Source organism: Dromiciops gliroides, chromosome 6 (genome assembly GCF_019393635.1).
Source record: "Dromiciops gliroides isolate mDroGli1 chromosome 6, mDroGli1.pri, whole genome shotgun sequence".
NCBI lineage: Eukaryota > Metazoa > Chordata > Mammalia > Microbiotheria > Microbiotheriidae > Dromiciops > Dromiciops gliroides.
In genome coordinates, this window is record NC_057866.1 from 39,388,970 (window position 1) to 39,402,778 (window position 13,809).

At 39.8% G+C, this 13,809-nt stretch overlaps 1 protein-coding gene across 1 annotated transcript in view; it reads right to left on the reverse strand.

Moving 5' to 3' along the window:
- DNAJC24 (DnaJ heat shock protein family (Hsp40) member C24) overlaps positions 1-13,809 on the reverse strand; it is a 70,517-nt gene that overhangs the window by 12,088 nt on the left and 44,620 nt on the right. Inside the window, exon 3 of the mRNA XM_043969906.1 lies at positions 8,918-9,056. Coding sequence (XP_043825841.1) covers positions 8,918-9,056 — 139 coding nt within the window. The remainder of the gene's footprint in view (positions 1-8,917; positions 9,057-13,809) is intronic.

A 13,809-nucleotide genomic window follows, 5' to 3' on the forward strand; every position in this document is an offset into this window, starting at 1 on the left:
AAAATAAAGGACTTCCAAGCATTCTCGATGAAAAGACTAGAGCTGAATAGCCAGCCACTTCTGAAGTTCAAAAACTGGAGTCAAGAGAAACTTAAAAAAGGTAAACATGAACATTCATGAGAAAGCAGATAAACTGTTTACATTCTAACTGTGGAACTATGATACATGTGTCCCCCCTGAAGCCTATCATCATCAGAGAATAAAGAGGGAATCCAATTAGAAAGAAGGACTAGGAGTGGTCCCATCCTGATGTTAAGGAATGAGAGGAGAGGAAGGCCAGGGAAAATATTTCCCATAATTGGGACCCCCAAATAAAAGTTCATACAAATGAGGAGGAAAGAGTGGGGGGAAACAGCTGACACTTGAACCTTGCTCTCATGTGAACTGGTCAAAGGGAGGAAGGATATACACACACAAAATTGGGTACAGAAATACATTTCAATCTACAAGAAAATAGAAAGGAAAAGGGAAGACAGAGGATAGATTAAGGGAAGGCTTTATCCTAAGCAATATAAACTATCAAATGTACAAAAATACATTGTGTCCCCAAAGTCTTAGTAGTCTTAGGTCTTAACAGCTTAAGCTATTAATATTTTAAACTGTTATGGCTTAAAATTGCACTGATAAGGGGCAGCTAGGTGGCGCAGTAGATAGAGCGCTGGCCCTGGATTCAGGAGGACCTGAGTTCAAATCCAGCCTCAGACACTTAACACTTACTAGCTGTGTGACCCTGGGCAAGTCACTTAACCCCCACTGCCCCACAAAAAAAAAAAAAGGAAAAAAAAAAGAAAAGGAAAAGAAAAAAGAAAAAGAAATTGCACTGATATTTTTGCAATCCAATGTATTTATAGCGGCTCTTACTGTGGTGGCAAAGAACTGGAAACTGAGGGTTTTCCAGCAATTGAAAGGCTGAACAAGTTATAATATGTGCAAGGTAATTCTATTATACTGTAATAAATGAAGGGGATAGTTTCAGGGAAACCTGGGAAGACTTGTGTGAACTGATACAGAATGGAGGTGAGAACCAGAACAATTTATACAATGAGCATATTGTAAAGACAAAAACTCTTAAAGAATTAGGAACTGTCAGTCAGTCAATAGACATTTAAGAAGTGCCTACTTTGTGCCAGGCACTGTGATAAGCACTAGAGATACAAAGAAAGACAAAGGACAGTGCCTGCCCTCAAGAAGCTCACAGTCCAATACCGGAGACAGCATGGAAATATGTCGCCCCATGCTGTTACAGGACAAATAGGAAGTAATTAACAAAGGAAAGGCACTGGGATGTAGAGGGGACGGGTAAGGTTTCCAGGAGAGAAGCCAGGGAGGCCAACTGTCCAAGGGGAAGAGAAGCTGTCTGGCATGAGGGACACCCAAAGAAAACGTCCAGAGCGAGAAGTGTCTTTTTCATGGAGGTCAATGTCACTGGACTGAAGAGAGGAGCTTTTGGGGAGTAAGATGTCAAAGGAATGGAAAGGCAGGAGGGGGTTAGGTTCTAAAGGGCCTTGAGTGCCAAAAAGAGTATTTTGTATTTGCTCCTGGAGGGATTTACGGAGGAGGAGGAGGAGGGGACACGGTCAGACCTGAGCTTTAGGAACATCCCTTTAGTGGCTGAATGGAGGATAGACTGGAGTGAGAGAGACTTGGGGCAGGCAGACCCACCAGCAGCTACCGCAATAGTCCAGGTGTGAGGGAAGGGGACCTGCACCAGAGGGGTGCCCGTGTCCGAGGAGGGAAGAAGCGTATTCAAGAGATGTTACAAAGGTGAAGTTGGCAGTGAGAAGTCGAGAATGACAGTGAGGTTGCACCCTAGGGGACTGGCAGGATAGTAGTGCCCTCGAGAGGAAAAGGAAGTTTAGAAGAGGAGAGGGTTTGGAGGGGAAATCATGAGTTTTGGGGGATGTGATGAGTTCAAGAGGTCTACTGGACACCAAGTGTAAGATGTCTGAAAGGCAGTTGGAGCTGGGAGATTAGAGGGTCAATGAAGAGGTTAGAGCTAGATAAGATTTTAGAATCATTAGCAAAGAGATGGGTAATTAACTCCATGGAAGGTGATGAGATCACCAAGTGAAGTAGCACAGAAAGAAGAAAAGAGGCTCTGGGAGAGAGCCCTGTGGGACCTCTGCAGGTTAGTGGCATGACCAGGAAGAGGATTCAGCAAAGGAGACAGAAAAGGAGCCATCAGGGAGGAGGAGAGCCAGGAGAGAGGGGTGTCCTGAAAACTTAGGGGAAGAGGGTGACGGACAGTGTCTGAGGCTACAAAGAGGTCAAGGAGAAGGAGGACAGTGAAAAGGCCACTGGACTTGGCAATTAAGAGATCATTCATAACATGGGAGATGGCGGTTCCACTTGAATGAGGAGGCTGGAAGCTGGACAGCAGGGAATTCAGAAGAGAGTGAGAGGAGAAAGTGGAAGCACTGTTGTAGATGACCTTTTTGAAGAGTTTAGCCAGTGGGGATGGAAGGATCAATTTAGGGTTGTTTGAAGATGAGAAGCATAGCATGTTTGTAAGCAGTAGGAAATGCTGATCAATACTATGACCAACCAGAATTCCAGGGGACTCAGGGAAAGATACTACCTACCTACCTACCTACTGTAATGATTGGAATGATGCCACCTACTGGAGACTTGCTGTGGGAAAGCTCCACCATGAGGAAAATGCCTCAGAGACATTGTGGCTTTTCCTTGGCATCAGGAAATGACGTTTGCTCATGGGTGCTGTCTATCAAGGCTACCAGCCAATCAACTTGAGGAGCCTCCTATGGTCTGGGAGGAAACAGGAAGGAGGAAAGGGAGCCTGCTCGGAGAGCTCGGGGCTTTTTGGGTTCCTGACTTGATGGTGGCGGTGGCAGAGGACTTCACAGGAAATTTGAGGAAAGATAGGAATGCCAGGCTGTTGGAATTCTGTTCTCAATCTTTTTCTTTCTATTTTCCAATAAACCCTTAAAAACCTAAACTTGTTTTATCAGTGATTTTAGTCAGTTTCCCCCAAAACTGGGGGAACAGATTAGAATCCACATTTAGAATCTTAAATTACATACTACCTACCTACCTCCTTATAGGCAAAGGACTCAGGGTAGAGAATGGAATTTTTTTTTTTGGACATGGCTAATAAGGAAATCTGCTTGATAATACACATTTGTAATAAGGGTTTTGTTTTTCCTTCTTTCTCAGTAGGAGGTGGGAAGGGGATTTTTGTTAAAAAATTATTTTTAATCTAGGAAATGGAAGGGTGGGGGTGACCACTTACTTGTTGGAGATAACAGGGATTCTTTTCATTTTGGGTTGAACTAGATGGTTCCTTTCCAACTCTCAAATTCTGTGATTCTGTGAGAATGGCCTGAAGCCTGTAACAGGATTGGGCAAACTGACTCTTTCTTAACTTAAGGTCCATGAACTTATATATTTTTTAAAATGTTGATACCTATATCTCAATGCAATTAGTTCCTTTTGTAATCCTTTGTACTTTATTTTATGCATTTAATAAGGTTAAGAACCCCTACTCAAAAGATAAAATCATGATATTGGGGGGCATGGTAGGGGGATGAACATCAATGCAGGGAGAAAAGTAGTATCTTATGCACATATTTGAATGGAATACCATGGTTGGTTTTTAAGACTTCTATGACCATGTAATTTTTAAACTGCACTTTTTCTTTATAGTGAATATGCAAATGGACTTACAATCTCTATTTGAGAGTTCCTTACAACAATGGATATCTCAACCCACTATGCCTGCTTATCCTGCTTGAGTTTCCTTCACATTCTTTGAAAAGTTTGCCCCTCAGGTGGAGGCAAGGAGCATGTATTCCTGGATGGGAACTTTCCTCAATTTCTCCCCATATCCAGAGGCTGTCCACTAGTCATCCCTAGTCCTCACCATGTGACTAGCCTGTCCTCAAAGTCTGTCATAAAATCCTTTGACATCCTTTACTCAGGTTTTTCTTTAGTCTCTCATTGGTTACATGTTGCAGCCTGCTCACACCCACTTTTCCACTGACCTCTCTCTCTGAGTAATCTTCATCTTTACTTTTTTGGAGAGAGCAGTGTTCCACTTACTACCATAAAGAAACATCAGTAATATATTTGTAATGAAAAAATAGGTCATTGCTGTTGTGTGACATTTGGGTTCAGTAAAAGTGCTCCATAGTATTCGAAAAGCAATACAGGTGCTCTCTTCATTTTTTATATTTATTTTTTTTAAACTATGGATCCAGCTTAGGGTTCATCTGTAACTGTTTGTTCCATGTATAAATACTTTACAGTAAGTTCTATAATGTCTATCCAACTGCATTTGGAAATTTGGGCAATAGATATTTTTCATCCATTCAGTTTTTCCTGCGTGGATGGATAGGCCAAACTCCAATGAATGGTTATTGTTTTCTTGCAGAAGGTTCTGCAACTTCTTCAGGCCTGATGCAATTGACAAAATGTAATTTGCAAAGAAGAGCATCTGGAGGAGCACACCATCTATAAGAAAACTCTCTTTGAACTATACCCTACCCTACACTAGATCTCCTCCATCACAGTGTCAAATGCTTTTGACAAGAATACATCTTCTCTTTTTATGACTCACCTGATACTGTCATAGGCAATGAGTCAAGTCTCCCCATCAGTATATGGATGGGAGACATTGAGAATAATCCTGATAAGGGGCACTTTGTTTTTTGGCCAAATGCTTTTTTTGTAAACTACAGTCTATAGCTTTCAGTCAGTGGTGAGATGGTAAAGATGTAGTATACTGCTAAATATCATTTGTGAAAGTCTGTTTGTTCCTTATTAATATCCGCAATTAGCATACTCTTTATTTATAGATGGAGGCAACTAGGTGGCACAGTGGATAGAGTGCTGAGCTTGGAGTCTGGAGTTCAAATCCAGCCTCAGACCAGCTGTATCATGCTGGGTAAGTCACTTCACCCTGTTTCCCTCAATTTCTTCATAGAAGGAAATGACAAACTATTCCAATATCTCTGCCAAGAAAACCCCAAATGGGATCACAAAGAGTTGGACATGACTGAAAAACAACTGAACTCATACAACCTCTGAAGGAAACTAGGTGGCACACTGGACAAGAGTGAGGAAGCCCTGTGTTCAAATCCAACCTTACACATTTGCTAGCTATGTGATGCTGGGCAAGTCATTTGCCTCAATTTCCTCATCAATAAAATGGGATAATAGCAGCACCAATCTAGACTGTTGTGAGGATGAAATGAGATATTATTTTTTAAAGTGCTTAGCTTGTGCGTGGCACAAGGTAGTCACTATGTAAACGTTCATTCCTTTCCCTTCCCTTTCCTTTTTGCAGAGTAGATGGGGGAGTAGCCAGACAGAACAGCAGGTTTTGGTTTTCATATTCATTTTCTTAAAAGAAAAAAAATCAACACAATTTGAGGGGGATTTTCCTCCTTTAAAAGAAAATATCTTGTAAATTGAAGCCATCACAATTCTATTGCCTCCAGTGGGGATTTCTTCCATACATATTTCATCCAATCTGGCTATTTTTCCCATCTTTGTTCTCCTTAGTGACACTTCACCACAAAGGCTGTGATGTTCGATTCCACATTCCTTGAGAGAGAAAACAGATTGCTGTAATCATTTTTGAAAAGAATGTCCATTTTTCCTTTTTTGTAGTCCTTTTCCATTTCCATCCTTGCACGCTGCTGAGATGGCTTGACTTAGATGGATATCTTGCCAAACTTTCTACAGGTTTCACACCTTTCTTAACTTCCCCAACTGCTGGTGCCTTCTCTTTGCCTTTCTTTGCATTCCTAAGTGCTCAGGACATAGTTGGCACAAAATAATAAAAGTCTGACTTGACTTGACCTAAGTCTAAGTTTTGCTTCTAACACATACTAGCTGTATAACCACATAAAAATTACTTAACTTCTAAATGTGCCCACTCAGCTCTCAAAGACTATTAATTACAGAGGATCTGCCCATCACATTGGTAAAAGGTGTCTCTATAACCAAGAACTTGTTATACAGAAAATATCTGTTAGAACTGGAAATAGGTCATCACTCAGATGTTAATAACTGTTCTTTGCACTAATATTCCCTATGAATTGTAGAATACATAGCCTTCTCTTAAATTCCTAGCTGGGACAACTCATCTTCTTGCAAGATAGAATCAGCCTTAGTACTCATACCTCAAAACTAGCCTCTGCCCCTCTGATTGGAGGACACAGCCATGAACTCCAAAGCCTCCACTTCAAGAGAGGGCTAAGGATACACATTTCCTCATTCATTTCCCACCTCACTGATCTTCTTTGGGACTTCTATCACTTCTATCTCCACCATGTCCCAGGAAGCTCATCACCCAGCAAGATGGAATAAGCCTTGGTGGTCATATCTCATCGGTACTTATTTCCTCCTCTTCCTCTTGTGTATTGTCTTCCTCCATTGGAGAGGCAGGGACTGTCTTTCTCATATCCCAAGCACTTAGCATAGTCAGTGCCTGGCACATAGGAGATATTACATAGATGTTTATTGATGAACTACAGAAACTAGAAATATAGCGTTGATCTTCTCTGTATCTATTTATTCTACCAGTATAATAAAAATACTTATGAGATTAGCACTACTAAAATTTCAAGACAACAGACCAGCCAGCCACATTGAAAAATGTACAACCTAACGAACTTCTTTATAATTTCAAGCACTAAAGGTTTGGAGCATTTATCTGAACCAAACACAAAGTTCTTAATCTTAGATTTGCCTAGAAATTTCTAAAGAAATTAGTTACAACCTTAAAAAATTTAAAACTGTGAAATATATAAAGCAATCTAATAGAATCTGTTACATTAAGGTATACTGGAACTATTCCATTTAAGCCTTTGAACCAAAGGTACCAAGTCCAAACTAATTAATATTTCAGGGTTCTCTTGAGAATAATGGGGAAAAACACAACAAACTAGAAGAGCTGGATCATCTCTTTTTGCATTACCTCTTGACCCTCATTGACAGGAGTCTGTTGCTCATTTTTAACCCTGTTTCCTCCTGTTTTTCACTGTTGGTCTAACCTACATCATCTTCACAAGATTCAGACCCTGACTTGATTTCAGATCCCTGGAGTTCTGTCTCTTTGGACATCAGGCTTCTAGTCAATTTCACTGAAATGCTGTTAAGAGTACACATGCCATGGAGTGGCAAAAATGCAGAGTGACAAGGGAAGTACATGCCCTGCAGCCCTTCAGGTGCAGTTTGGCCCCCTACACCGGCCATAGTCCTAGAGAGAAGGAGAGCACCCAGAAGGCTTCACTGGTGTCTGTGAACCAATATAAGCTGTGTTTGGGATAACATTTTTTCCTGGTAATGAAATAATGTGAACTCTGGTTATAAGAACCAACAGTCAGGCATTCAATGGATAACCATAAATAGAAGCACTTCTTACTTTTCTACTACCACTTTAGAAGGGGGCAGGAGGAAGATGACCACATATGATTATAACAAATACATGACCAACACTCAGGTCTTCCTTAAAGTTAATATGAAAATTTTTGCAATGATACAATTCAGTTCTCAATAGGCCTCAAAAATAAGCAAGTTTACCAGAATCGCAGAATATTAGACCTAAAAAGGCTATTTCAAGATTATCTAGACCACTCCATTTTGCTAATATGGAAAATAAGTCACAGGGAGCTATGTTACTTGACTAAAGCTGGTCACTTGATCAAGGTCAAAGAGCTAGTTAGGCCTATAACAAATTGGCACAAAATCCAGTGTTAACACAATTTTCTTATGAAGTATTTTTACATTACATGTTGGTTACAAAAGAAGGAACATTTAAATTTAATAAAACAACTCATTCTGAAAATACACTTGTAGGTTTGGAATATGGCATTAGCTTCACCCTACAATGTTGCATACAGACTACTCCGCCTTTGTTTCTGAAATCAAGTTTTGGTAACCTTAGCAGTGGGGGAGTTAAAATGTCTGTGAGAGAAGAGGTTTGATGGTGTGCCAATGTACAATGGAAGGGAATTCAATAACAAGCTGGAGAGACAGTGGGCTTTTATCAGAACACTGCAAAGTGTTGGTGGCTACCCGTCAATGCTGAACCAGAGTGTGTTACTGCAGAGTGTGACTGAGTGTTTTCCCCACAGGCAGTATACTATTATCGACTCCCCCCATTAGCATGGAGGGTGGATATTGAAGGTTCTAATGGAAGGCTGAGGGACTCCTATCCCGAGGCCAGAGCAGAAAGACAGCCTATCACTTCATGTAACGGCAGCCCATGTGTGACAAACCTGACCTACATTTCCCCCCTTTCTTTTTTTTCACAACAGCCTGTCGCTGTTTTAAGGAGCTATTTTCTGAGATGCATAAAAGAAATGCGTGCTGGAACTGCCTAGTTAATGTGCTTTCCACAATATTTCTTGGAACTGCTTTCTAAAGGAACAGTTTACACTAAGGATAAATTATGAAAAGCTAGCCTAAAATAAGACCAGAAGCATATGAAAAAGTGCTTAAATAATTATGAAGTGTTTATAAAATTATCCTATCCAGCACTTCCTTTTAGACATTAATTATACAGTACATATACCTAAAATGTTATCAAAATATAGCACAGCATGCAATTCAAGTAATTAAAAGAATTTAATGAAAAAGGTTTTTAAAATATTATCGAAATAATATATAAACTAGGAGAGTTTAGCTAAAAATTTCATAATTCATTCTAAAAATCAGTTCCCAGAGCTTTGCAAGCAGCAATTTCCTGTTAGTTCTATTAGCTTCCCAACGTATACACAGTAATCACTACTAAGAATAGAATGTAATTAAAAAACAATGATGGAGGAGGAAAGAAGGCAAGGATAATTTGGTACAAAAAAGGCAACACTGGAAAATGCTACTTCACAATGGCTGCAGACCCTTCTTCAAAGAGCTGCCACTGCTAGCCGGCGCCTCAATGGGGACCTACCGCGCCGCTGCAGGTCATACGCTTTTTTGGTCTCTTCATTCCCTAGAATTTTCCACGCCTGATCAATTTCGATGAACCTCTGCACACACTCTTCCACGGCTCCTGCTGGCACATCTGTGCTCTGTTTGTCTGGATGATACTGCCAATCAAAGAGAAGGGGGGGAAGATGAGTGGGGCAGGTGGAGGAAAATCAATACTAAATCTAAGATTCATTGCAAGGAGGGTGATGGGATGAAGACAACAAAGATGCCAAGGGAAATGAGACAATAGTCTTGGGCACAAGAGACTAGTGCCAGGTGAGTTAGACCACTGGAGGAGCTACAAGCCCACCAGTGACATGTTATGTCACAATGTGCACAGATAGCATTTTCTGGATAATTTGCTGATGGAATCACTGGTCTCATGGACAATTTACCTAGAGAGATTGAGTAACAGAAAAAATAGATACCTGCAGAGGAACAAAACATTGACAGGATGGGGTAAGTTGAGGTTGGGTGGAAGGGAATCAGGAGGGACACTTACAAAAAGTATTTGTTGGGGACTTCATAAAAAAGTGACCACAGCTCAACTGTAGATCTAATTACACAAAAGCAAAACTGAATGAGATTCAACTATCACATATACAAAGTGATATATAATTTTCAAACACCTACGCAGCTTTCTGGAATGACTTCTTCAGAACCTTTAGTTTATCTTTTCTAAATATTTCAAGCTATAGATTACTGACCATTAAATTTATTTGGTACATGGCTATTCAAAAAACAGATTTAGAAGAAACTATTAACAAAAACATACAATGGAAGAATGAAATGAACGGGTTCAATTTAAATCAATTTGTCAGTAAATTCTGTGTTTCTGTATTTTATGGAAAATAATATAGGAGGATCTTCATATCATTGCATGCTGCTTCCAACTGTTATCCAACCTAAGTCTTTGCCAAAGATAGACATTTCTACATTAGTTTAAATAAGTATTACAACCTTATAACCTGCTACAAATTTTTACTTTTTTCTTCTCTATCATCTGATGTCCTATTCTATCATTCTTTTCTCATGCCCCTTTCTCATTTCTCACCTCTTTGCCTAATCCCCTTTAATTTCTTCTTCCTTTTTTAATTTTTCTTTCCCCTTCAGGTTCAGAAGCATATATATGGAAGAGATACCATACTTGCAGATTTCCATTAGTAACAAAATAAGGAAAAGTTATCTCTCTTTAGCTAAAATTCATGTAAAAAAAGGGACAATAGTAGTAGGAAATCAGAATATGAATTTAGAAAGCACGCTGTCACAACAGTAAATGATCACTATAAGGCAGATCATGAAAATAATATGTGTCTAAAATGATCTGGCTAGCAATCATCCTAGAATGTCATCTGATTATTTAGCAGGTTTTCTTTTTTGAAATTAAACTCTGGAGTTTTGGGAAAGGTTAAGAAGTTTCTGTAGCTTTATACAAAATTTCCAAGGAAAAAACAGCCAAGTAACCAGAATCACAAAATCTTAAAGGATTGTATGAATCTCTGGACAAGCAGTCATTTTGTCTCCCCATAAAGACTTCCAGTGCTGGGGAACTCGTTTTCCTCGAGACAACCTTTTTGGATAGCTTCTTTATTTCTTTATATGAACCAAACATTTCCCAACCTATAGCTTCTAGACAGAGGTTCTTATTCTATACTCTGGGCTAAAACAAAACAAATATAATCCCTTTTCTTTAAGACAATTTTTAAAATATTTGAAGATCTCAGCTTTATCCTCCCAAATCTTTGTTTTCCAAGAAAAATATTCCTAATTTCTTTAACCTATCTTTCATCCAACTTATATATTAATAAATTAATGATACATGCATACTGATCCTTTCATCAGACATTTCATGGGCACCTAAAAATGGTCACACAAATTATTACAAGTACCACATAGCACAAATAATGCAAGTTTCTGTCAAAGTGAAGCAGTGAATTATGGCAATTCCTAGGTAATGATCAATCAGTAAAAATTTATTAAATACCTATTATATGCCATTACTGTGCTAAGTCCTAGGGATACAAAAGAGGCAAAAGACAGTCCCTGCCCCCAAGAAACTTACGATCTAATGGGGAGAGATAACACGTAAACCAACATCTACAAATCAAGCTATATAAAGGATAAATAGGAAATAATTAACACAAAGAAGGTGATAGAATTAAGAGGGATGGGGGAAGTTTTCCACTAAAAAAGATGCGATTTTAATTGGGACTTAAGGAAGCCAAGGGAGGCCAATCATTGGAGCAGAGGAGAAAGGAGCGCTGCAGGCATGGAGGAAAATCTTCCATACTAAGAGCGCCTATCACTACCCCAGAAGTACCCCCAGAGTTCTGCCATCTGCTCTGAGAGGGGAGGAGGCGGATGGCCTTGTATTCCTTTAGGCGCCAGGTCCTCAAGGCCAGGAGAAGGAGTGTTACTTTTACATTTGTAGGCATGGAATTTATGCTTGGAAAACTTTACAGGCCATTGTCTTTTAAATATCCAAAAGGCTGTGATAAAAATAAACTCAAGCTTCCTTTTTGATCAGTTGGCTGCTCCCACTTCTTAGTCACTGATCCATTTTTAACTCTTCAGCTCACATTTAATGAATTACTCCTAAGCTGGGGCTGCTAGCCTTGTTTGATTCTGCTTGTCTTTCTCATCTTTCTTGAATTTGCCACCTTTGCATTACAAAAATCATCCTCCCTAGAGTAATAAATACCTAAGGCCCTCATGACTCAATCTAGACCAAAGCTTCTCTACCTCCAGCTCCTGAGTTATACGGCCACTGCATGGCAGATTTTTACCATATGACAAAACTTTCACTACAAGTGGTCATTTACTTCTTTTTTGTTTTGTTTTGTTTTTTGTTTGTTTTGGTTTGTTTTTTTGCGGGACAATGGGGGTTAAGTGACTTGCCCAGGGTCACACAGCTAGTAAGTGTCAAGTGTCTGAGGCCGGATTTAAACTCAGGTACTCCTGAATCCAGGGCCGGTGCTTTATCCACTGCACCATCTAGCTGCCCCCTATTTACTTCTTAAAATCTAGAAACACGAAAAATTTACTTCTCTATCTCTTCATTGCTATATCCTGGCTCTCTCCTTCCTGTTCCCTTCCCCTATGCTACTGAAGGCCACCTGTTCTATCCAAGGATAGAACAATAGACTTTAGGTCTTTTACTACATTCTAGTGGAGTCTGGGTTGAGAAACAGTTCTAGGCTACTGGTGGATCCAGATGCTGGGAGCCACAAGTTTAAATTTGACTTCCCCAGAAAGTTCAACAAAAGCCTAAGTCTATACTAGCATAGTTGGCTCTCACATCCCAGTTTTTCATCTTACTCATTTCCCTACCATCAATGAAATAAAGCTAAACTGTATAACTGTCCATTACAGTCAGGAAATTTCAAATAACAAAGGCTTTTTGATGAAAACATTTCTAAACCGTCTGATAAACAATGATGATTCAACAGGCAGCAGGCATAATTCATACCCTGGAGTAGTTACTGAGTATTTCCTACATCAAGACAACTGTGTTTGGAAGTACCCTAGGGTATTCAATGAAGCCCGATAAAGGCTACTGGTGGAACAGGCACCAGGTCTAATAAACAACCAAAAGTCTTCCTTGGCAACATCACAACACTACAGGTCTAAAGATAAAAATGAAACCATTCTTGCCTTCAGGGAGCTCACTCTGAAGTCAACCCAAAGCACAGATCCTCACACAACACATGAAAGGGAGCCTAAGTTTTTGAAGGCTATTTAACAGATCCATTTAACCGAAGTACAGAGATGACAGGGTCACACAGTTACTAACTGCTTTGGAAAGGATTTCAACTCAGGTCTGCCAACCTTCAAGCTCAGGGCTCTGTCTACTACATTACGGTAACCTAAATTGGTGAGGGGATAGCCTATTAGTAGTAGATGGAAGGTGTGGTAAAATATGAAAGTTTTTAACAGTCGGTTAGGATAACTGAAAGACGCCAGTTTTTCAAGGACCACCCTTTTGGGGAGGAGATGAACAGTCCGCCTGCTGCGCATGTCAGACTGCCTGCCGGGTACAGTCCGCCTGCTGTGCATGTCAGACTGCCTGCCGGGTTTTTTGACTTCCGGGGTGGAGAGAAGGAGAGTAGCCTTTTTGCCGGCTTGGCGGGACTCCTGGCGGCGCGGCACAGACGGTCTGACTCACTCCAAAGGTGGCCTAAATCGGTTTGGTGAGTTTTTATAAGGAATATAGACTAAGCCTAGATTTAAGACGATTTGTACTGTATTTCTATTTTCTTATCCTTCTAATCAACAACACCTTATATACAATAAAGGCTCTATCTAGAAAACCAGAAGCTTCTTCCATTTACTAGTCTGGGAGATAAATTAAGGGAAGGGTTAAGTAGGGGGGATTTATGATCTAATATCCAATTTTAAATCTCACAAAGGGCAAAGAGGTCAGTAGGGCTGCTCCTGAAGGAGTGGGAATCTGGAAACTGATTACCCAAGGAAGGAGAGGTGGACTCCAGATATCAAGGAAGTCTGTTATAGGAAGAACAGTAAGATGGTGATGGGGGGAAAGCAGTCTGAAACTTTCTTTTAAAAAAAAAAGAAATTAAATGTTTACATTTTTTTATTTTGAAATTAAGGTCAACAACAACCAAAAAAAAAACCCCATTTCTATATAAATGGACAAATTTTTGTGTGTGTGGGCTCACAGCTCTGTTCTTAAGTCTTCCAAAGTTGTTCTTTACAAGATTGTAACTCTTTGAGTTCTACTCACTTCATACTTCTCAAGAGGCAGACATTGTTTCTTTCATCATTTCTTATGGTGCAAAAACATTCCATGACATTTATGTATCACAACTAGTTCAGCCATTTCCCAATTGATGAGCGCCTCTTAGTTTTTAG